Source organism: Bubalus kerabau, chromosome 3 (genome assembly GCF_029407905.1).
Source record: "Bubalus kerabau isolate K-KA32 ecotype Philippines breed swamp buffalo chromosome 3, PCC_UOA_SB_1v2, whole genome shotgun sequence".
NCBI classification, from domain to species: Eukaryota; Metazoa; Chordata; class Mammalia; order Artiodactyla; family Bovidae; genus Bubalus; species Bubalus kerabau.
The window spans coordinates 178,853,466-178,875,534 of record NC_073626.1 but is presented as its reverse complement, the minus strand read 5'-3'; the positions used below and the strand labels follow the sequence as shown (position 1 = coordinate 178,875,534).

The 22,069-nt window shown below is 39.8% G+C and overlaps 1 protein-coding gene across 9 annotated transcripts in view; it reads left to right on the top strand.

Moving 5' to 3' along the window:
• PHACTR4 (phosphatase and actin regulator 4) overlaps positions 1-22,069 on the top strand; it is a 107,091-nt gene that overhangs the window by 37,376 nt on the left and 47,646 nt on the right. Inside the window, exon 3 of one of the 9 annotated variants that reach the window (XM_055573953.1) lies at positions 21,036-21,326. The exons of the other annotated variants lie outside the window; for them this stretch is intronic. Coding sequence (XP_055429928.1) covers positions 21,281-21,326 — 46 coding nt within the window. The 5' untranslated portion in view covers positions 21,036-21,280. The remainder of the gene's footprint in view (positions 1-21,035; positions 21,327-22,069) is intronic. 9 annotated transcript variants of the gene reach the window in all.

Here is a 22,069-nt window from a genome sequence, read left to right as displayed (position 1 = left end):
ATTTTGGGGGTTCTTGGTACAGTAAGATGAGCAATCATTAGAGATATGGTTCCAATAATGAACAGAATAAGTATGCACTTATTGGCTAATATTATTCTCTCTTTAGAAAAATAGTGCCAAAAGAATCAACTGAAAAAAAGTTCAGTAAAATGGCTGACTAAATGCAACTTAAATGTTCAAAAATGAATCATTAAAAATTTTTTATGTATATAGAATAAGTATCTTAAAAACCAAGGGGATTTGAAAGTATTTACAACTAAAATTATAAAATACCAATGAATAATCTTAATAAGAAATAGTGTTAGTCTGCCCTTTTTTATTGATTTATGGTGCCATTTTGCTCAAGCTAAGTTTTAAAAGGTCTCAGGCATATTTTTTGGATCATATAGTCTGTTCTGTTGAACTATCTGTCAGTTTTTACACCAGTTCTACATTGTATTTATTATCATAGTCATTTTAAGATCTAAGAGAATATTCCTTATTCTCCTTAACTATTTACCTTGATAAAGAGCAGTGTGCACAGCACAGTGTATTAGCATATTTCCATTTAAAAGTGTGTATTACTTTTATTAAAGAAAACTTTCAAATTCTTTACATTTTTATGGTTTAATAGTCAGTGATAAGTGGGACTTTCTTGGGGGTCCAGTGGTTAAGACTTCATGCTTCCACTGCAGGGGGCATGGGTTTAATCCATGGTTGGATACTAAGATTCCACAAGCCACATGGCATGGCAAAAAAAAAAAAAATCTCAACTTTACTTCAAATTCAGATTTCATATGATCAGTGAGATTTAAAAGTTGAAAGTACAGCTAGTATGAACATTTTGCATTAGCCAGGGGACCATTAGTTTCGAAACAACCTCAATGGTTGGCTTCTTGGGCCTCTAGAGTTCTATCATATTAAAAATGGCCTTTCATGATAGAGCCTTGACTTGACTCAAAGACAGGATAGGTTTTACAAGATTGCAATTTGAAACATCATTGGAGTCCAGAACACACACACATGTGCACACACATACACACCCCGTATCGGAGGCTTCCACTAAAAGAAGGGGATAGTAGTATAATGGACTATCTTGTGGATGGTGTTAATGGCCTTCAATTCCTCATTGAAGACTGGTGTTTTATTTTTTCCTCATCATACTAGTGTGTATCCATTGCTGGCCAGAGTGACATCGTATCAGATTTCAGTCTGTAGCTATAGCTTTCCTTTGTTTCACTGCATAAGATTAAATAAATACTACATTTTACTTGACTGTTTAAACATCTTAAAACTTCAGGTTTCTTTCGATGATTGTATATTTTGTTTTTCTTCTTTGATCTCTTAAAAGAACTTAAATGCTGTAAAGCAGATGGATCTGCCTGCTTTGTTTTGTCCATTTTGCCGCACCCTCAATCTCCACCCCATCCTTTCCCTTTTCAGTCCAGAGCTTAATAATCCAAGTGCTTGAGTAGCAAGAACCCTTAAGAATTATGTCTTAATAGTAAAAGAGAAAAGTGGCAGCAAAGGAAAGACATTCCTGGCTGGGGTGAAGCACTTTGGGGTGTGCTTGTTACTTCTAGTTATAATCTCATAATGCATCCAGGGCCAGTAGCTTACTTTTAACAATGACGTCCACTTAGTTTTGCTTGATGATTTATTGTCATACTTACAACATACCCTAACCAATCAAAAGGAGAAAAAGTAGATGGATGGTTGATTGCTTGGCTGAATGATTCATTAATTCATTTAATAAATTTTCTTAGGCACATTACCCTAGCTGCCATGAAGGGCGGGGGGTGGACAATAAAATACAGTTTCAGCACTCAAAGAGGAGATAAAAACTATTAATGCTACACAGAATGAATGAATGGTTTTATATAGATAAAAATAATTGTTATTGAAATTTCATGCCACATTTTTCAACGTGACTTGTACTTAAGGAAATTGTTAAAACAAAACTTACTTTATAGCATTAACATTGCCTTTTCTATACCTGTGTTCTTTGAACACTTTAGAATTGATGACTTTAAGGAGAGTTTGTCTTATTGTTTTTGTCTTGAACCTAATAGGAAAAATTGGTGAACATGGCAAAATAGGAAAAACTAGGGGCTTCCTAAGTATCTTAGGTAGTATGTGTAGACGGTACATGGTGGTAAAATTTGGGTTTCTCATGAAATACTAGGACTGAAGTGTTTTTGTCTAGATTTGGTTTGAGGAGTAGAAATGGTTCTTTCCCATGTAGTCTGCTTTTCTTTATTATAGACCTTTCACTTATTTTCTAAGAAATCCCTTTAAGATTGATTTTGAAATAAGAAACATCATTCTTGTTGGTGTCATACTGGAAAATATCAGAAATAAGCTGAGAGAATTAATTTTTGGTGTTTTAAATTTGACATTGTCATTTTGGGCAATTGACATAACTCTTCTGTATCTGAATTTTACTTTGTTAAAGTACTATCTCCTAAAGTTTTTCTAAGGTTAAAAATAAATGTTCTTATGTGACACCTAGGAGGTGTTGTGTGAATTCAAAGTCTGTTTAGTAGTAGCTGGGAGTGGAGATTTACACCCACTTAGATGTGCTTACTGTTTAGATATGAAGATTACTTAGATATGAAGCCTAGCTTTGCCATTTATTAGCTATGAACTCCTTGGACAAGTTTACCCCTGGGTGACTCAGTTTCCTCAACTATTAAATCGGGATAATAAATGTTATCCTTCTTATAGGCTTGTTGTAAGAGTTAGACAAAACTCAGTGCTTAGAATAGTCCCTGGCATTATAATACATGCTCAGTTAATGCTAGTTGTTGTTATTCTGAGAGAATGGGGAGAAGGAATGCAAAGAAGTTGAACTTAATTTATCTTCCCTGAGTTTTAGCTTTCTTTTTCATCAAATCTTTTGTTAGAGATGTTCATATGTAACAGTAAACCATTTTGTGTAGTATAATTTATGTTTTGATTTTTTTTTTTTTTTTGGATGGAAACTTTTACTATCTGAGCAGCAGCAGTGAGCACAGCAGAAAAGCACAGAGGTCAGGAAGCCACATGTACTCAGTAGGTTGCTGTTTGTTCCCCACCCAGGGGTCAAACCCGTGTCTCTTGCATCTCCTGCATTCTCAGGCAGATTCTCTACCACTAGTACCACCTGGGAAGCCCCATTTAGTAAAATGATCAGAAACCAGGAAACAGGAATGAAGGGAAGAAGATGCAAAGACCAGAAATCAGCTTTGAGCGATTAGAAACTGGTAATGCTTCTTTCAGCCCACTCCAGTATTCTTGCCTGGTGAATCCCATGGATAGAGGAACCTGGCAGGCTACAGTCCATAGGGTCACATGACTGAAACGACTTAGCATGGCACGGCATGGCACTACTTTAGTTCTTCTGTTTCTCTTAGGAACTAGAAGAAAAGCTGAGCTTTTTAAAAAAATGTTTTTTATAAATCTAAAAGCAACAATTATGAAAAGATTGTGTTGCTGTGTCTATGGAAGTGAATTTATAATAACATGTAACATATAACCATACGTGCATAATTTAGTCTAAAGTACAGAAAGGTAGATGTTCATGGAAGGCTTCCTAGAAGAAGTGGTACATAAGCTGAATTTTGTAGGAGTGGGAGTTAGCCAGATTAAGAAATAGATGGAAAGGACATTTTAGGCAGCTAGAACAGCAAATGCATGGGTAGGAAGACCTGGGCAAATATGTCATAGTTTAGGAATTCCACGTGGTTTGGAATAGGACTAACAACAGCAGCCATAGGAGAGTGGTGAGAGAAAAGTTTAGGTAGAAAGATGAGGCGCTGGTGCAACAACATGGATGGACCTAGAGATTTTCATACTGAGGGAAGTAAGACAGAAAAAGACAAATATATAATCTAAAAGGAAAGGCATTGGGCCAGGTATTGAAGTATTTTTTGTAAACTGTGAAGAACCCTATCAGATTTGTGTTTTTATAAAGGTCACGTTGGCACCGCTATTGAGACTAGATGAGAATGGGACAAAACTGAAGCAGGTAAGAAGGAAATTATTAGTGTCCCAAACACACATAAAAGATGTCACTTTCGAACCCCGTGGTGCACAAATTCTGTCAGATCGGGAAGATTTATAAGATTTTTTTAAGGATATAGAAGATTTTTGGCCCAAGTGAATAAATCCCAGAAGAATCATTTTATCTTTTTTCTTTTTCATTCACTACAAATTAACACAGCAAATTTGGTTATCGGCAATTGGGTTTTAGGATAGGTGGTATTCTGAAGGCTCTTGGTGCCTAGGTCTGGGGACAAGGTGAAAATGGGTAAAGTACTTATAGCTAGTTGGATCTTGTTTGATTTAGGGCTTTTTCAACAAAAGACATTATTTTATTTTTAGGATGAAAAAACAATAATCAAATTTGCCTCTTGAAAGATTTTATTTGGTGACTCCATTTTTATAGACTTGGTAGTAGCCCTAATAAAGATTAGTTTTTCAGAAAGGTTAAACTAGGAAAGGTTAAACAAGAAGGCAAAGTGGTTGTCTGAGGAGGCCTTACAAATAGCTGAGAAAAGAAGAGAAGTAAAAGGCAAAGAAGAAAGGGAAAGATATGCTCAACTCAGTGCAGAGTTCCCGAGAATATCCAGGAGAGATAAGAAAGCCTTCTTAAGTGAACAATGCAAAGAAACCGAGGAGAACAAAAGAATGGGAAAGAGTAGAGATCTCTTCAAGAAAATTAGAGATACCAAAGGAACATTTCATGCAAAGATGGGCTCAGTAAAGGACAGAAATGGCAAGGACCTAACAGAATCAGAATTAAAAAAGGTCTTAATGACCCAGATAACCACAGTGGTGTGGTCACTCTACCTAGAGTCAGACTTCCTGGAGTGTGAAGTCAAGTGGGATTTAGGAAGCATTACTACGAACAAAGCTAGTGCAGGGGATGGAATTCCAGCTGAGGAATTTTAAATCCTAAAAGATGGTGCTGTTCAAGTGCTGCACTCAATATGCCAAAAAATTTGAAAAACTCAGCAGTGGCCACAGGACTGGAAAAGGTCAGTTTTCATTCCAATCCCAAAGAAAGGCAATGCCAAAGAATGCTCAAACTACCGCACAATTGCACTCATCTCACACTCGAGTAAAGTAATGCTCAAAATTCTCCAAGCCAGGCTTTAGCAATACGTGAACTGTGAACTTCCAGATGTACAAGCTGGTTTTAGAAAAGGCAGAGGAACCAGATATCAAATTGAAAACATCCGATGGATCATAGAAAAAGCAAGTGAATTCTAAAGAAAAACATCTGCTTCATTGACTATACAGAAGCCTTTGTGTGGGTTACAACAAACTGTGGAAAATTCTTAAAGAGACAGGAATACCAGACCACCTTACCTGTTTGCTGAGAAACCGGTGTGCAGGACAAGAAGCAGCAGTTAGAACTGGACATGGAACAACAGACTGGTTCGAAATTGAGAAAGGAGTATGACAAGGCTATATATTGTCACCCTGCTTATTTAACTTATATGCAGAATATATCGTGAGAAATGCCAGGCTAGATGAATCACAAGCTGGAATTAAGATTGCCAATAAAAACATGAACAGACTCAGATATGCAGATGATACTGCTCTAAAGAGAGAAAGCAAAGAGGAACTAAAGAGGCTTTTGATGAGGGTGAAAAAGGAGAGTAAAAAAAGTTGGTTTAAAATGCAAAATTCAAAAAATTAAGATCATGGCATCTGGTCATATCAATTCATGGCAAATAGATGGGGGGAAGTGGAAACAGTGGTGGATTTTGTTTTCTTGGGCTTCAGAATCACTGTGGACAGTGACTGCAGCCATGAAATTAAAAGACACTTGCTCCTTGGGAGAAAAGCTATCCTAGACAGTGTATTAAAAAGCAGAGAAATCAGTTTGCTGACAAAGGTCCATATAGTCAAAGCTGTGGTTTTTTCCAGTAGTCATGTATGGATGTGAGAGTTGGACCATAAAGAAGGCTGAGTGCTGAAGAACTGATGCTTTTGAAGTGTGGTGCTGAAGAATAATCTTGAGAGTCTCTTGGACAGCAAAGAGATCAAACCAGTCAATCCTAAAGGAAATCAACCTTGAATATTCATTGGAAGGACTGATGCTGAAGCTGAAGCTTCAGTACTTTGGCCACCTGATATGAAGAGCTGACTCATTGGAAAAGACTTTGATGCTGGGAAAGATCCAGAGCAGGAAGAGAAGGAGGTGACAGAGGATGAGATGGTTGGATAGCATCACTAACTTGATGAGCATGAGTTTGAGCAAACTGCAGAAGATGGTGAAGGATTAGGGAAGCCTGTCATGCTGCAGTCCATGGGGTCTGCAGGGAGTGGAACATGACTGGGCAATTTAACAGCTACAAAACTAGGATTGGTCTCATTGCTTTGTCAGATGAGCGAAGGGACAGTTTGTTCCTACTTCCTCTGACTTCATGCATTGTTTCCCTAAAGTGTTAATATGTTTCACTGTTACTTTTTTAAAAATAAGATTTAGAAGCAAAGGTATGTGTAATCCAAAACACTTCTTCTCTTTGAATTTATAAATACAACCAATTTTTCCTCCAGTGCCTCACCTCCTAGGTTCTGTGGTTGTGAAAGTTTGCGAGTTTTGAGGGAAGAGAATGGTCTAAAAGAGATGGATATCTCTTACCTAGAAAACAGAATAAAGTACATGGAATTACTGGGTGGAGCAAGTTTGATAGAAACACCGTTTGTGTAGTCGCCCTTGGTTCTTTTGCGGAATCACTGTTGACTCATGGTGTAACCAGGTGTTCATTACTCAGAATTTTTATTTAGTAGAAGATAAAGTATGTATGCTCCTGCACATGTACCGGAAAAGAATGTTTAAGGGGATTTCCTGTTGGAAATTTCTGAATAACTGTTACAAATGTTATAGCTATCATCAGGCATGAATTGTATTCCCACTGGATATGTGGCTGAGTATTGGAAATTAGGTTTCTTTCTTACCGTCTTAAAATGAAACTGAGGGCCAAAGAAGTTAGAGTTATGAAAGAGAGAGAAGGAAGGAGAGAAGTGATACTGGCTCAGAGTCATCTCTCTGAGTCATCAGCAATGAATGCCACTTTACTGGAGAACATCCAGTGTGTCAAAAACCCTGTGATGGGCAGCTCCTTAACTTCTGACTGGTTAGTTTCTACACATCATTGATACCTCCAGGTTCCTTAGTGGGGGCCATTTGGGACTTAGTTTTTATGGATGTTATGTGGTTTTATAAAATATTTTTGTCTTTAAGATAAGATTTCTCAATCACTTTCACTATAACTACATGAAAAAAGTACTATTTGGAGTAGAAAGAATATTAAATGGATGTTCAGTAAGATGGAGGTTGCTGATTTTCAAACAATAACAAATGGATATAATTCTACATATATCTTTACACTGAGATAAAACCATCCTTCTTTAGGCTTTAAGTTGTTATTAATAGTCAAAGGCTTTACTTACGTGTTACTAGGAAAGGAAATAGTAATTCAGCTGTTAAAGGAAGAGTATCAAAGATTGTGAGTATAAATATCTCAGTAGTTTGTAACTGAATAAAAGGAAACTTTTTTAAACTGTCAATGTTTCTTCAGAGTATACTGCCTTTAGTAGTTGATGTTTAGTAGTTGGTGGCATGGAAAATAGATACCACATGCCTGTGAAATACTCTGTTTTGGTGTTAGTGGAAGACTTATAAGTGTGCTTTAAAAATCCTTTGGGTTCGCCCTGTCTGATAGAACTTTGTGCAGTGATGGAAATGTTCTAGATCTGCACTGGCCAGTGTGGTAGCCATGTGTGAAATGTGGCTAATACAGTTGAGAAACTGAACTGCAAATTGTATTTAATACAAATGTATTAATATTAATGTAGGTAAATAATCATATGTAAGAGGAACTAAAAAGCCTCTTGATGAAAGTGAAAGAGGAGAGTGAAAAAGTTGGCTTAAAGCTCAACATTCAGAAAACGAAGATCATGGCATCTGGTCCCATCACTTCATGGGAAATAGATGAGGAAACAGTGGAAACAGTCTCAGACTTTATTTTTTTGGGCTCCAAAATCACTGCAGATGGTGATCGCAGCCATGAAATTAAAAGACGCTTACTCCTTGAAAGGAAAGTTATGACCAACCTAGATAGCATTTTGAAAAGCAGAGACATTACTTTGCCAACAAAGGTCCGTCTAGTCAAGGCTATGGTTTTTCCAGTAGTCATGTATGGATGTGAGGGTTGCCCTGTGAAGAAAGCTGAGTGCCAAGGAATTGATGCTTTTGAACTGTGGTGTTGGAGAAGACTCTTGAGAGTCCCTTGGACTGCAAGGAGATCCGACCAGTCCATTCTAAAGGAGATCGGTCCTGGGTGTTCTTTGGAAGGACTCATGCTGAAGCTGAAACTCCAATACTTTGGCCACCTCATGCAAAGAGTTGACTCACTGGAAAAGACTCTGATGATGAGAGGGATTGGGGGCAGGAGGAGAAGGGGTTGACAGAGGATGAGATGGCTGGATGGCATCACTGACTCAATGGATGTGAGTTTGAGTGAACTCCGGGAGTTGGTGATAGACAGGGAGGCCTGGCGTGCTGCAGTTCATGGGGTCTCAAAGAGTCGGACACGACTGAGTGACTGAACTGAGCTGAATTGAAGAGGGACTGCAGTGTTAGCACATCTTTTAAGTATTTGAGAACTGACCAGCCCATTTGATAACCCTTACTTCACTGACCAGTCATTCAGTTCAGTTCAGTCGCTCAGTCGTGTCCGACTCTTTGCAACCCCATGAACCGCAGCACACCAGGCCTCCCTGTCCATCACCAACTCCCGAGTTCACCCAAACCCATGTCCATTGAGTCGGTGACATGGCATCACCATCTCATCCTCTGTCGGCCCCTTGTCCTCTTCCCCTCAATCTTTCCCAGCATCAGGGTCTTTTCAAATGAGTCAGTTCTTCGCATCAGGTGGCCAATGTATTGGAGTTTCAGCTTCAACATCAGTCCTACAATGAACACCCAACACTGATCTCCTTTACGATGGACTGAGTGGATCTCCTTGCAGTCCAAGGGACTCTCAAGAGTCTTCTCCAACACCACAGTTCAAAAGCATCAGTTCTTCAGCGCTCAGCTTTCTTTATAGTCCAACTCTCACATCTGTACATGATCACTGGAAAAACCATAGTTGCAATTAATATTTATTTTTAGTACATTAATTGAAGAATGTGTTGCAAAGGTCTCTGTTTACATATCATCTTCCCAATGAGGCCCTTCTGCTTGCACAGTTTATAATTTATTCCCTCTCTCTTAGCCCATCCTATTTCCTTTCCCGGAATAATTTTTTTTATGGCAGTTATCACCATCTAACACGCTAGAAAGAAGGCGTAGATTTTTCCCTCTTTATATCTAGTGCAGTGTTTCCAACACCTAAAACAATACCTAATACTTTAGAGATACTCAGGAAATATTTGTGGGATGAATAAATGAGGATTGTGGCTTCCCAATAATAATACCCCAATTCATTAAGCACTTATTTTGCATTCTATGGCAAGCATTGAGTTGGGTTAGCTATATTACGTGCACCATGGCCACTGTTCTCTGTAATAAAACATTTCTTGGGACCATTATTTGAAACAGAACACTGAATTAGTTAAGTCATTAGTTTGACTCTGCCATAGACTTTCAGAACTCGAAGGAAGCTTGGCAATAATTTGATCCAAATACCTGATGTCACATAGTGGTTAAAGTTTCATCAATGTCATTTTTATCCTCTTCTCATTTCCCTTTTTCCCTCATCCACACAACCTGTGAATCTTTTTGCTCAATTATTTTTTTCCACATCTGCTCATTTCCATTCAGCTAATTCTCATTTTCATCTAGGCTTACCTTTCCCACTGACTCTACTGTGCTGTGAAGACCTACCTAGTCCCTTAACCTAGGCAGAGAGAAACCCTTTGTCTTTCTTAACTGAAACTTTCCTGTTCACTATAATTGTTATAACCAGCTCCTCAAATCTAGAAACATCTCCTGACCACTAGGGCACCCTTAAGTACTTACTGCCTTTGAAAAAAAAAAAGCTTTAAGAGAAAACAAAAGGAATTTCAATAGCTCCCATTCCCTAGCCTGAGGTCTTTTGTTCCATGGATCTGAAAGCAGTCCTGCTGGCATAATTCAGTTTCTTTCTCCCATAAACACAGTCCAACATATTGTAGGCTTGTAAACATTACATTTCTTCATGTCATGTATATAGCCTTGGTGATGTAGCAGCACGTCAGAACCTCTCCCATTTTTTAAGAAACTGTGATGCTTAAATGTAAACATTGTGGGGTCATTTAAATATATAAAGAATCTTAAGTGGGGCAAGAAGAAGCCAAAATACATTAAGCACCTTCAATCATCAGACTATAATTTAGAGATTTCTCTTATTTAATCCTCACAAAAACTCTGCATAATTATCTCTGTATCATATAAGTTAAGTAACTTGTTCAGAGTCTCTCGGAGAAGGCAATGGCACCCCACTCCAGTACTCTTGCCTGGAAAATCCCATGGATGGAGGAGCCTGGTAGGATGCAGTTCATGGGGTCGCTAAGAGTCAGACATGACTGAGCGACTTCACTTTCACTTTTCACTTTCATGCGTTGGAGAAGGAAATGGCAACCCACTCCAGTGTTCTTGCCTGGAGAATCCCAGGGACGGGGGAGCCTGGTGGGCTGCCGTCTATGGGGTCACACAGAGTCGGACACGACTGAAGTGACTTAGCAGCAGCAGCAGTCAGAGTCTCTTAATCAGTAAATGGAAAAGCTGAAATTCTCCACAGTTACATATATATAATTCCAAAACCTTGCTTTTCTCTCTGGTAAGCCATGCAGCCTTCTGGAAGTGGGGCAGGCAAGGGACAACAGTTGCCGTATTTGATGTAGAATAGGTGGCAGGGGTGTTCATTTTTTGCCTCCAATGAGTGAGCCACAGAAAGAAAGCGGTGTTACTGGGAGTCAGGGATGGCAGTCCCAGTGGCTCCCCCTTAACTTTAGCCTATGTCTTTCAGCCTGTTCTTCCAGTTAGTTCACTTGAAGAAGACGTGCTTTCTGCGTGAGCCTAGCAGTTGTGATTATATGAGGATCTATGTAAACATTTACCTGACACGTTTGTCTTCTTTGAAAGTTGTTACCACTTGCAAAGCAGTAAATTCTCAAAAACCATCCTAAGATGCCATTTTTTTTCCCCATGAAATTGAGAATTTCACGACAATTCTCAAGATTGTTTAGAATGATGGATTAGTGTATGGTCTTTATATTTATTCCATCCCTTCATCTGTGATACTTTTCACCTTAACTGCCTTTTGTTACTATGGGGTTGGCCAAAAAGTTCCTTTGGTTTTAAGGTGAAACTAAAAAACACATTTCTCATTTTCACCAAGAACTTTATTGAACAACAGGTTCACCATTTTGTTCCACTGCCTTCTGCTATTTTTCAGGCAACCTTATAATTCCATCTTCTCAAAACTTTTTGTCTTTCTGAGCAAAGGACTTTTCCAGGTGCCTTTTACAGTCTTCCAGGGAACTGAAATTATTTTCCATTTAGAGAATTTTGTAAAGACCGGTATAAATGGACGTCCGAAGGTGCAATGTCTAGATAAATCAGAACTTCCAGCTAAGCTGTAACAGTTTTTGCCTAGTCATCAAATAAACATGGTCTTGCGTTATTCTGATGGAAGACTGTGAGTTTTCTGTTGATTTAATTCCAGATGCTTTTCATCGAGTGCTACTTTCATTTGATCTAATTGGGAGCAGCATTTGTCGTAGTTAATCGTTTGGTCTTCTGGAAGGAGCTCATGATAGAGGACTCCCTGTCAATCTCATATACGCAGCATCACCTTCTTTGGAAAAAGACCAGCCTTCAGTGTGGTTGATGGTGGTTCATTTCACTTGCCCCACGATCTCTTCCGTTCTACATTATTGTGCAGTATTCACTTTTCATCACCCCTCCTCATTTGCTTAAAAAAGGGAACATTTTCATTACGTTTAAGTGGATAATCACATGCCAAAATACAATCAAGAAGGGTTTTTTTGTTTGTTTAACTTCTGTGGAACCCAAATGTCAAATTGATTGACATAATCAAGCTGGCGCAAATGACTTTTCAATGCTTGATTTGGATATTTAGAGTATGTCAGGTATCCTTCACCTGGTATAGCATTAATTGTTCTCAAGTCACATCTCAATTTGACTGCTGACAACTTCAACTCGTCTACCTGACCTTGGAGCATCATCCAAGGAGAAATCTCCAGCACAAAACTTCCCAAACCACTTTTGACACAGTCAGTCAGTCACAGCACTTTCTACATACACTGCACAAATCTCTTTTTGCATTTCAGTTGCATTTTTACCTTTCTTGAAATAATAAAGCATAATATGTTAAAATATTGTTTTTTATTCCATCTTTAATATTAAAATGGCTACACAAAAATTCACCAATTCTGATTTTTTTTAATGCATACTGATTTAACAGCTGTCACAGTGCAAGCCAACAAAATTGTTTCGAATGAAGTTAAAGACAATTGAGTGCTACTTAGAGCCATCTTCGGAGAAGGCAATGGCACCCCACTCCTGTACTCTTGCCTGGAAAATCCCAAGGATGGAGGAGCCTGGTGGGCTGCAGTCCATGGGGTCGCAAAGAGTCGGACACAACTGAGCAAATTCACTTTCACTTTTCACTTCCATGCATTGGAGAAGGAACTGGCAATCCACTCCAGTGTTCTTGCCTGGAGAATCCCAGGGACGGGGGAGCCTGGTGGGCTGCCATCTATGGGGTCGTACAGAGTCGGACACGACTGAAGCGACTTAGCAGCAGCAGCAGAGCCATCTTATGGAAAAGAACTAATGAACTTTTTGTTCAACTTATAGGTGCTATGAGCAAAGCTTAAAGTTGAGGAATGCTGTTTCTTCCATTGTACTGAAGATTAATAAATACTTTTTGCATGTCCACTGTGTACTAAGTTGTGCCAGGCATTGAGGGTTTCAGTATAAATACATCATGGTTCCTGCTCAGTAGAGAAGTCTGAAGATCATTGCAATTTGTTTTTTGTGGTAGTTGTTGTTCAGTTGCTAAGTTGTTTCTCATTCTTTGCAGCCTCATGGACTGAAGCGTGCCAGGCTTCCCTGTCCTTCACTACCTCCTTGAATTTGCTCAAACTATGTCCGTTGAGTTGGTGAAACCATCCAGCCATCTCATCCTCTGTCAACCCCTTTTCCTCATGCCCTCAGTCTTTCCCAGCATCAGGATCTTTTCCAGTGAGTCAGCTCCTCAGGTCAGGTGGCCAAAGTATTGGAGCTTTAGCTTCAGCATCAGTGCTTCCAATGAATATTCAGGGTTGATTTCCTTTAGGATTGACTGGTTTGATCTCCTTGCTATCCAAGGGACTCTCAAGAGTCCTCTTCAGCACCACACTTAGAAAGCATCAATTCTTTGGCACTCAGCCCTCTTTATGATCTAACTCTCATATCCATACATAACTACTGGAAAAACCATAGCTTTGACTATACAGACCTTTGTTGGCAAATTTAGGGTGATATTTGTGGCATGATGTCGTAGTTGGCTCTTTACTCTTCCAGCGTTTTCTCTTGCTGCCTTGATATTTTTCTCACCTGTTATTTCTTCTATGACTGACTCAGATTTTAGAAGTCACTTAATTCACAATATTTTCTCTGATCACTGAAGAGAAAGTAGATACCTCCGCACCCACTAGTAGGTGTTTGTATAGCACCTAGGTACTCACCATGCTCTATTGTAGATCCTATTTCTTTGAACTGTAAGCACCTTAAGGACAAAAAACTATTGTTTTTAGTTCCAACACATTGCTGGGCACATAATCAGTGATCAGTAAATCTTTGTTTGAATTCTGCTTGAGTAACTAAGAAAAGGCTTGTAATAGTGGAAGCAGCATTTGAACCAATTCTTAAAGGATGAGTAGGAGTTCCCTAGGTGGATAAGGAAAAGAAATTCCAAACCAAGGGAGAGGTTTATACAAATAGATGAGACAATGAAGCGTTTACAAGTAACTCGCAGGGCTTTCTAATTTCCACTTGGAATTTGAGATATAGATTATTGAAGGATGTTATCTCCTGCTCATACTGATGTTTGAAGCTGAAATTCCAATACTTTGGCCACCTGATGTGAAGAGCTGACTCATTTGAAAAGACCCTGATGCTGGGAAAGATTGAAGGCGAGAGGAGAAGGGGACGACAGAGGATGAGGTGGTTGGATGACATCACTGACTCAATGGACATGGGTTTGGGTAAACTCCTGGAGCTGGTGATGGACAGGGAGGCCTGGCGTGCTGCAGTCCATGGGGTCTCGAAGAGTTGGACAGAAGTGAGCAACTGAACTGAACTGATCTCCTGTTCAGAGCCAGCCAGAGTAGATAGAATTAGGTGGTGGAATAAAGAATAGAAAGCTGTTCCCTCCCTCAATTATATATCCAGAAGTTGAAAATTAGTCTTTCATTTGAATATGTGTCTGTTTGAGCTGTTAATTTCTCTCCGTGAACCTTTCCCAGAGGAAAGTGATTTTCTTCCCAACCTCTCACTAAAGTTCCTTCTTGAGACATCTCAAACTTAAGAAAGTGGTATGCTGAATTAAGTTGAGGGAAATGTGATTGAAATAGTGAAGAGCTCACTCTCCTAGATAATCCAATTTATACTGATACTTCGGCATAAAAGTACATTTATATGGAAGCATTACACTTTTTTGATTGATCTTGTAAACTGTTGAAAATATAAAGCATGTTGTCACATTATTGTCTGATGTGCTGGCCAGCAGGAATCGAACCTGTTATAAACGTCACTAAAGGTTTTGAGTGCTCACCCTTGTTTGCTTAGAAACAGTTCTTCAATAAAGTGAGACTGGTTAGAGGGCTTCAGTTTCTCTCTAAATCTAAGCTATGAGGTTTCCCAGGTGGCTCAGTGGTAAAGAATCTGCCTGACAATGCAGGAGACACAGGTTCTATTTCTGGGTCAGAAAGATCCCCTGGAGGAGGAAATGGCAGCCCACTCCAGTATTCTTGCCTGGGAAATCTCATGGGCAGAGGAACTGAGGGCGCCAGTCCATGGGGTTGCAGAGTTGACACGACTGAGTGACAGTGCGCACACACTCAAATCTAAACTGTAGCTTAGATTACTTTGCGTATTAAGCTTCATAAGGCCTCTTTTGCTCTTTCCCTGAATAAAATCGGAAGAGATTCACAAATTTAAATCAATGACTTGCCCCATTCCTTGAGGCAATAATCTGTGGAAGAAAAGTATTCTAAAAGAAAGTATCTTATTAAATAAGTAAGTGTTAGTCACTCAGTCGTACCCAACTCTTTGCGACCCCATGGACTGCAGCCCACCAGGCTTCTCTGTCCATGAGATTTTCCATGCAAGGATACTGGAGTGGGTTGCTATTTCCTTCTCCAGGGGATCTTCCCAATCCAGGGATCGAACCTGGGTCTCCTGCACTGCAGGCAGATTCTTTACCAACTGAACTACAAGAGAAGCTTATTAGGTGACTCTTAAGAGAGAGTTGTCTACTTCTTACAAAGTTGAAGTGAGAGTTGCCTTTGCATTTCTAAAATGTACCGCATGGAAAGCTAGAATGAACTCAAGGCCTTATTGTTAAGTTTTAAAGCCATCAGGGGGCCAATATCTTCCCCTCTCCCCACTTGTCTACTTTTGTTGTTACAGAGTAAATATTGAAGACTCTCTAGCTCTCTAGGGATTAAGACTTTGCTTTCCAATGCAGGGGGTACAGGTTTGATCCCTGGTCAGGGAGCTGGGATCCCACATGCCTCACCACCACAAAACCAAAGCATAAAATCAATATTGTAACAAATTCAATAAAGACTTTAAAAATGGTCCACAGCAAAAAAAAAAATCTTAAATATTGATTGTTAGAATGAAACTGAGACATGCTGGTTAGGGAACGTTTGTTGGTTTGGTACCTCAGTTCAGTACAGTCGCTCAGTTGTGTCCGACTCTTTGCAACACCACAGACTGCAGTGCGCCAGGCTTCCCTGTGCATCACCAACTCCTGGAGCTTGCTCAAACTCATGTCCATTGAGTCAGTGATGCCTTCCAAGCATCTCATCCTCTGTCGTCCCCTTCTCCTCCTGCCCTCAATCTTTCCCAGCATCAGGGTCTTTTCCAGTAAGTCAGTTCTTCCCGTCAGGTGGCCAAAGTACTGGAGTTTCAGCTTTAGCATCAGTCCTGCCAATGAATATTCAGGGTTGATTTCCTTTAGGATGGACTGGTTTAATTTCCTTGCTGTCCAAGGGACTCTCAAGAGTCTTCTCCAACACCACAGTTCAAAAACATCAATTCTTTGGTGCTCAGCTTTCTTTATGGTCCCACTCTCATATCCATACATGACTACTGGAAAAACCATACCATAGCTTTAACTAGACAGACCTTTGTTGGCAAAGTAATGTCTCTGCTTTTTAATATGCTGTCTAGGTTTTTCATAGCTTTTCTCCCAAGGAGCAAGCGTCTTTTACTTTCATGGCTGCAGTCACCATCCACAGTGATTTTGGAGATCAAGAAAATAAAGTCTATCACTGCTTCCATTGTTTCCCCATCTATTTCCTATGAAGAGATGGGAGCAGATGCCATCATCTTTGCTTTTTGAATGTTGAGTTTTAAGCCAACTTTTTCACTCTCCACTTTCACTTTCATCAAGAGGCTTCCTAGTTCCTCTTCGCTTTCTGCCTTAAGGGTGGTGTCATCTGCATATCTGAGGTTATTGATATTTCTCCCGGCAATCTTGATTCCAGCTTGTGCCATATCCAGCCCGGCATTTTGCATGATGAACTCTGCATATAAGTTAAACAAGCAGGGTGACAATATACAGCTTTGACGTACTCGTTTCCCAGTCTAGTTTGGTACATAGGTGACACAATTAGAATTTCTGAGAGATTTGTGATTGTTGTAGAGTATGGATTTCCTTGGGAAATGATTCTGTCTTTAGGAAATAAATATATCCTTAGCCATTTTTACAAGAACCAAAGTGAGTCCTGGAGTTAGAATCAGGAGACTTGGGTTTTAGTGCTGTCTCTGAGCAAAGCATTTAAACTCTTGAACCGTCAGTCTTTTTTTTATAAAGAATAGGAGATTGAGCCAGATGATCACTAAGATTCTTTATTTAATCTTATGTTTATTGTGCATGCATGCTCAGTCACTCAGTCATGTCTGACTCTTGGCGACCCCATGGACTGTAGCCCTCCAATCTCCTCTGTCCATGGGGTTATCCTGGCAAGAATACTGGAGTGGGTTGCCATTTCCTCCTCTAGGAGATCTTCCCAATCCAGGAATCAAATCCGAGTCTCCTGAAGCTCTGGCACTGGCAGGCGGATTCTTGATCTCTGAGCCACCTTGGAGGCCTTGGATTTATTTCTATTTTCAAATACCCAAGATTAGTAGTGAGCCAAGTCAAGCTGGGCATTTAAAATTGGCAGATGGTAAACAGTAGCCATATGAGATAAGGATCCTTTTTTTTTTTCCTGTTTTTTTTTTTTTTTTTTTTAATTTTATTTTATTTTTAAACTTTACATAACTGTAAAGATCCTTATATCTATCTGTTCTACTCTTTTTTAAAAAAATTATTTTTGGCTATGCTGGGTTTTTGTTGCTGCATACAGGCTTTCTCTAGTTGAGGTGGGTGAGGGCTACTCTTCCCGAGGTGCGTGGGCTCCTCACTGCGGTGGCTTCTCTTACGGAGCCCTAGAGCGCAAGCTCAGTATTTGCAGCCTGCGGGCTTTGTTGCTCTGTGGCATGTGAGATCTTCCCTGACCCAGGGACTGAACCCATGTGCCCTGCCTTGCCAGGCAGATTCTTAATCACTGGACCATTTAGAAACTCCCTGTCTGTTCTATTCTTGTATGGTTCTGTCAGCATGAACTAGATTCTGTAGTACAGTTTCTGGGCTCTGTGTATGTGTGTGTGTGTGTGTTTAATGTGCCTGGTTTGAACTAATTCATGATAGTCCACACGTCTGGGCTGTTCCATCTGCTTAATGTTTCTGTGCACCATCCCTGATTGTGTTCAGACTTCCTCCTTGGCCTGCTTCTTCCAGTTTGCTCTCTGGATTCATGGTACAGAAATGTCATCCTCTTCCGTTTCTGACTAACCTTTTGGTAATGGCTGGGTTTTCTGGCCTAAGCTCTCCTTTTTTGACTTGTTTTTTCACTATAACAACAATGATGAGTATTGCTTGCATTTATTGAGAGCTTTCCATGAGCCAGACACATTATGAAGTGCTTTATTTCTGTTTGTGTCATTTAATCCTTACTACTGCCTTGTCCTGCTAAGTATTGTTATGCCCACTTTACAGATTAGGTAACTGAGGCCCAGGGAGATGAAGTAACTTGCCTAGTGTTCACACCTTGTAATAGAGCTGGAATTAAAATGGTAGTCTGCCTCCAAAGCTCATCTTCTTGAACTATATGCTGTGTTTTCTTCATGGTGATGATAAATATGATATGTTGGTGCTGGGGATGTTTTTCCCACCTCTGCTTCCGCATTTTCCGGGAGTCAAAGGTACTGTTGCACATGTGTGCTTTCAGGCTAATAAATGTAAGGGCCCGCTTTGAAGGTATTTGACATTGTTAGGTTGGAGCATTCTTTCAATGTAAAATTTCAATGTATTTTTCCTTTTATTCTTTCCAATTTTAATGGTCAATATCATATTTTTTTTACTACTATTCCTAACAAATACTTTTTGTCCAAGTGTACACATTTTTTTCTTACTGATGCCTTAGCATTGTCATTTTCTTATTCCTTGGTGGTGGTTTAGTCACTGAGTTGAGTCCAACTCTTGCAACCCCAGGGACTGTAGTCTGCCAGACTCTGTTCATGGGATTCTCCAGGCAAGAATACTGGAGTGGGTTGTCATATCCTTCTCCAGGAGATCTTCTCTAACCCAGGAATCAAACCCAGGTCTCCTGCATTGCAGGCAGATTCTTTTACCAGTTGAGCTATGAGGGCAGCCTCTTATTCCTTACCTTTGCTATTTAATCAAAAGCAGATAATAGAGGGAGTTTCTTGAAGGTCCAGTGGTTAAGACACCACATTTTCACTACACGGGGCATAGGTTCAATCCCTGGTGGGGGGACTAAGAGCCTCATGCTGGGAAGCATGGCCACAAATTAAAAAAAAAAAAAAAAAAAAGGCAAACAGATAATAGAGATGAGATAATGGGGAAAGAAGAGCAGTGCTAATGAAAGGCAAAGGGAAAAATCCAGATACTAGAAATCTTCCTGGAATCTGAGTTTGCAGAACAAAGATTTAAGCTAAAAGCTCAGTTTCAGGGGTAGCTGTTTTTTGTTAAAGGAATATTAGGGCTTTGACAAACACAGGATTTGACCTCATAGCTTTAGTATTCTTATCTGATAATAAGGTAAATAATGTATTCTTCACAATTCCTGTTTAGTTGTGGTGATAATTAAAGGATATAGACAGTGTAAGGCTCCTTAATATAGTGCTCAAAATTATTCAGTTCAGTTCAGTTCAGTTGCTCAGTCGTATCCGACTCTTCACGACCCCATGAATCGCAGCACACCAGGCCTCCCTGTCCATCACTAACTCCCAGAGTTTACTCAAACTCATGTCCATCAAGTCGGTGATGCCATCCAGCCATCTCATCCTTTGTCGTCCCCTTCTCCCTCTGCCCCCAGTCCCTCCCAGCATCAGAGTCTTTTTCCAATGAGTCAACTCTTCGCATGAAGTGGCCAAAGTACTGGAGTTTCAGCTTCAGCATCACTCCTTCCAATGAACACCTAGGAGTGATCTTTAGAATAGACTGGTTGGATCTCCTTGCACTCCAAGGGACTCTCAAGAGTCTTCTCCAACACCACAGTTCAAAAGCATCAATTCTTTGGCGCTCAGCTTTCTTCACAGTCCAACTCTCACATCCATACATGACCACTGGAAAAACCATAGCCTTGACTAGACGGACCTTTGTTGGCAAAGTAATATCTCTGGTTTTGAATATGCTATCTAGGTTGGTCATAACTTTCCTTCCAAGGAGTAAGCGTCTTTTAATTTCATGGCTGTGATCACCATCTGCAGTGATTTTGGAGCCCAGAAAAATAAAGTCTGACACTGTTCCCACTGTTTCCCCATCTATTTCCCATGAAGTGAGGGGACCAGATGCCATGATCTTAGTTTTCTGAATGTTGAGCTTTAAGCCAACTTTTTCACTCTCCTCTTTTCACTATCAAGAGGCTTTTTAGTACCTCTTCATTTTCTAATCTGCATATCTGAGGTTATTGATATTTCTCCCAGCAATCTTGATTCCTCAAGATTATTGTTGAATTTAAACAGAAAGAAAAGTACTGCAAGTTGTTGTTGTTCAGTTGCTAAGTCATGTCTGACTCTTTTGCGACCCCATGAACTTTAAGCCCTCCAGGCTCCTCTGTCCATGGGATTTCCCAGGCAAGAATACTGCAGTGAGTTGCCTTCTCCAAGAGATCTTCTCAACCCAGAGATCAAACCCACATCTTCTGCATTGACAGGTGGATTCTTCACCATTGAGTCACTAGGGAAACCTGAAGTATTATGTAATATCTTACAAATATTTATTTCAATTTTACTATTTTAGTGAGCCAGATTTTCAGATATATTTCTTTTTATTTTTAGAAAAAAGTCTATTTAGTTCTAAAATATTGTTTCTAATGTTATTAATTCCCAGTACACAAATCTCATTCTTCTCTGAGTATGCTCTCACAGGTAGGAAATACAGTTTTAGGGCAAGCAGTGAAGAGTCAGAATGGTCTGATTTTGAGGCAAGCCTGTGTATAGAACATACTTTTGAATGGACTCCTGCTCCCATCAGCCTGCTTATGCATAACCCTGATGTTTTTTGTGTGATTAAATTAAAATTAAATTGAAGTCTTTGGTAGTCTCGCTTCGTGACTGGGAGTCTGGAAAGTTGTAACCCAGCTCAGTGTCAGGAAAAGTAGGTGTGGACTTTCAGGGCTGTGCCTCTCAGCAACTAGAATGTGGTTGGCAGTCTCCTCCCCTTCCTGCCCCGGAGCTCTTCACAGTGTGCACTCTGGAATGACAGGCATTCCTGTGTGAAGAGAGCCAGCGTGAAGACATATTTGTGAGAACCACCAGTGCCTGGTCCGGGCGGGATACAGGGAAACAGCAGCTCCTGCAGATTAACTGACCTGGTGCCGTGTCCTGAAGTCTGGCGGTGACACTGAGAGAGGAGTGCACGACCCCTCCTTATGTGGATTTATCATTTAAGAAAAGTTTGCTTTGGTCCGTGACAATTTGCTGTTGTGAGACACTTCAGACAACATAATCATGGGGCAAGCTGACATCTCCAGACCGGTAAATCCAGATGGAGTTGGTGAGTAATAGAAGGCAATAAAACAAAATCTTGACAGAGGCAAGGCAGATTTACAGGTGAAGTTGAATATTTTATAGGAATTTGAATGTGAGGATTTTGATGTTTTTAACTTGAGGATGTTTAATCACTTTGTGAAGAATAAATGAAGAAAAATACAAGTTAATTTTTCATTCAGTTATATTAATTTACAACTTATAGTTTTGTTTTACTTGATCCTTTTGGACTTTTAAGATAATATTGCTAGGAAACCATCTGTTAATTTCTTACCCTTGCAGAAAATAAGTGCTACAAGAACTCGTGGTTGTTAAGAAGTCAGTGGTGTTTTACTGCTGTTTTACAGGACTTGAACTGTTGATATATACATGCGGTATAGAACTAGAATTGTTGACTTCTATAAACAGGACTTGTTTTGTTTTGGTTTGATTTGTTTTTTTGGCCATGGCATGAGGGATCTTAGTTCCCGAACCAGTTCCACTGTGCCCCCTACAGTGAAAGCACAGAATCCTAACCACTGGACTGCCGGGGAATTCCCAACAGAACCATTTTTAAGATTTAAGTTCAAGTTTTAGACTCAGTTGTACATTTTCCAAATAAGCTTTCCAAGCTTCTTCCATTGTGCTGGTGTTTCCGTTTCTCATAAGGCAACACTTGGTATAAATATTTCTGAAGTCAGTGCTATGCATTTGAAGTGTTATTGTCTCAGAAATAGCTGGAGACCAGGCTGATCATTATAAGTGTAGCCA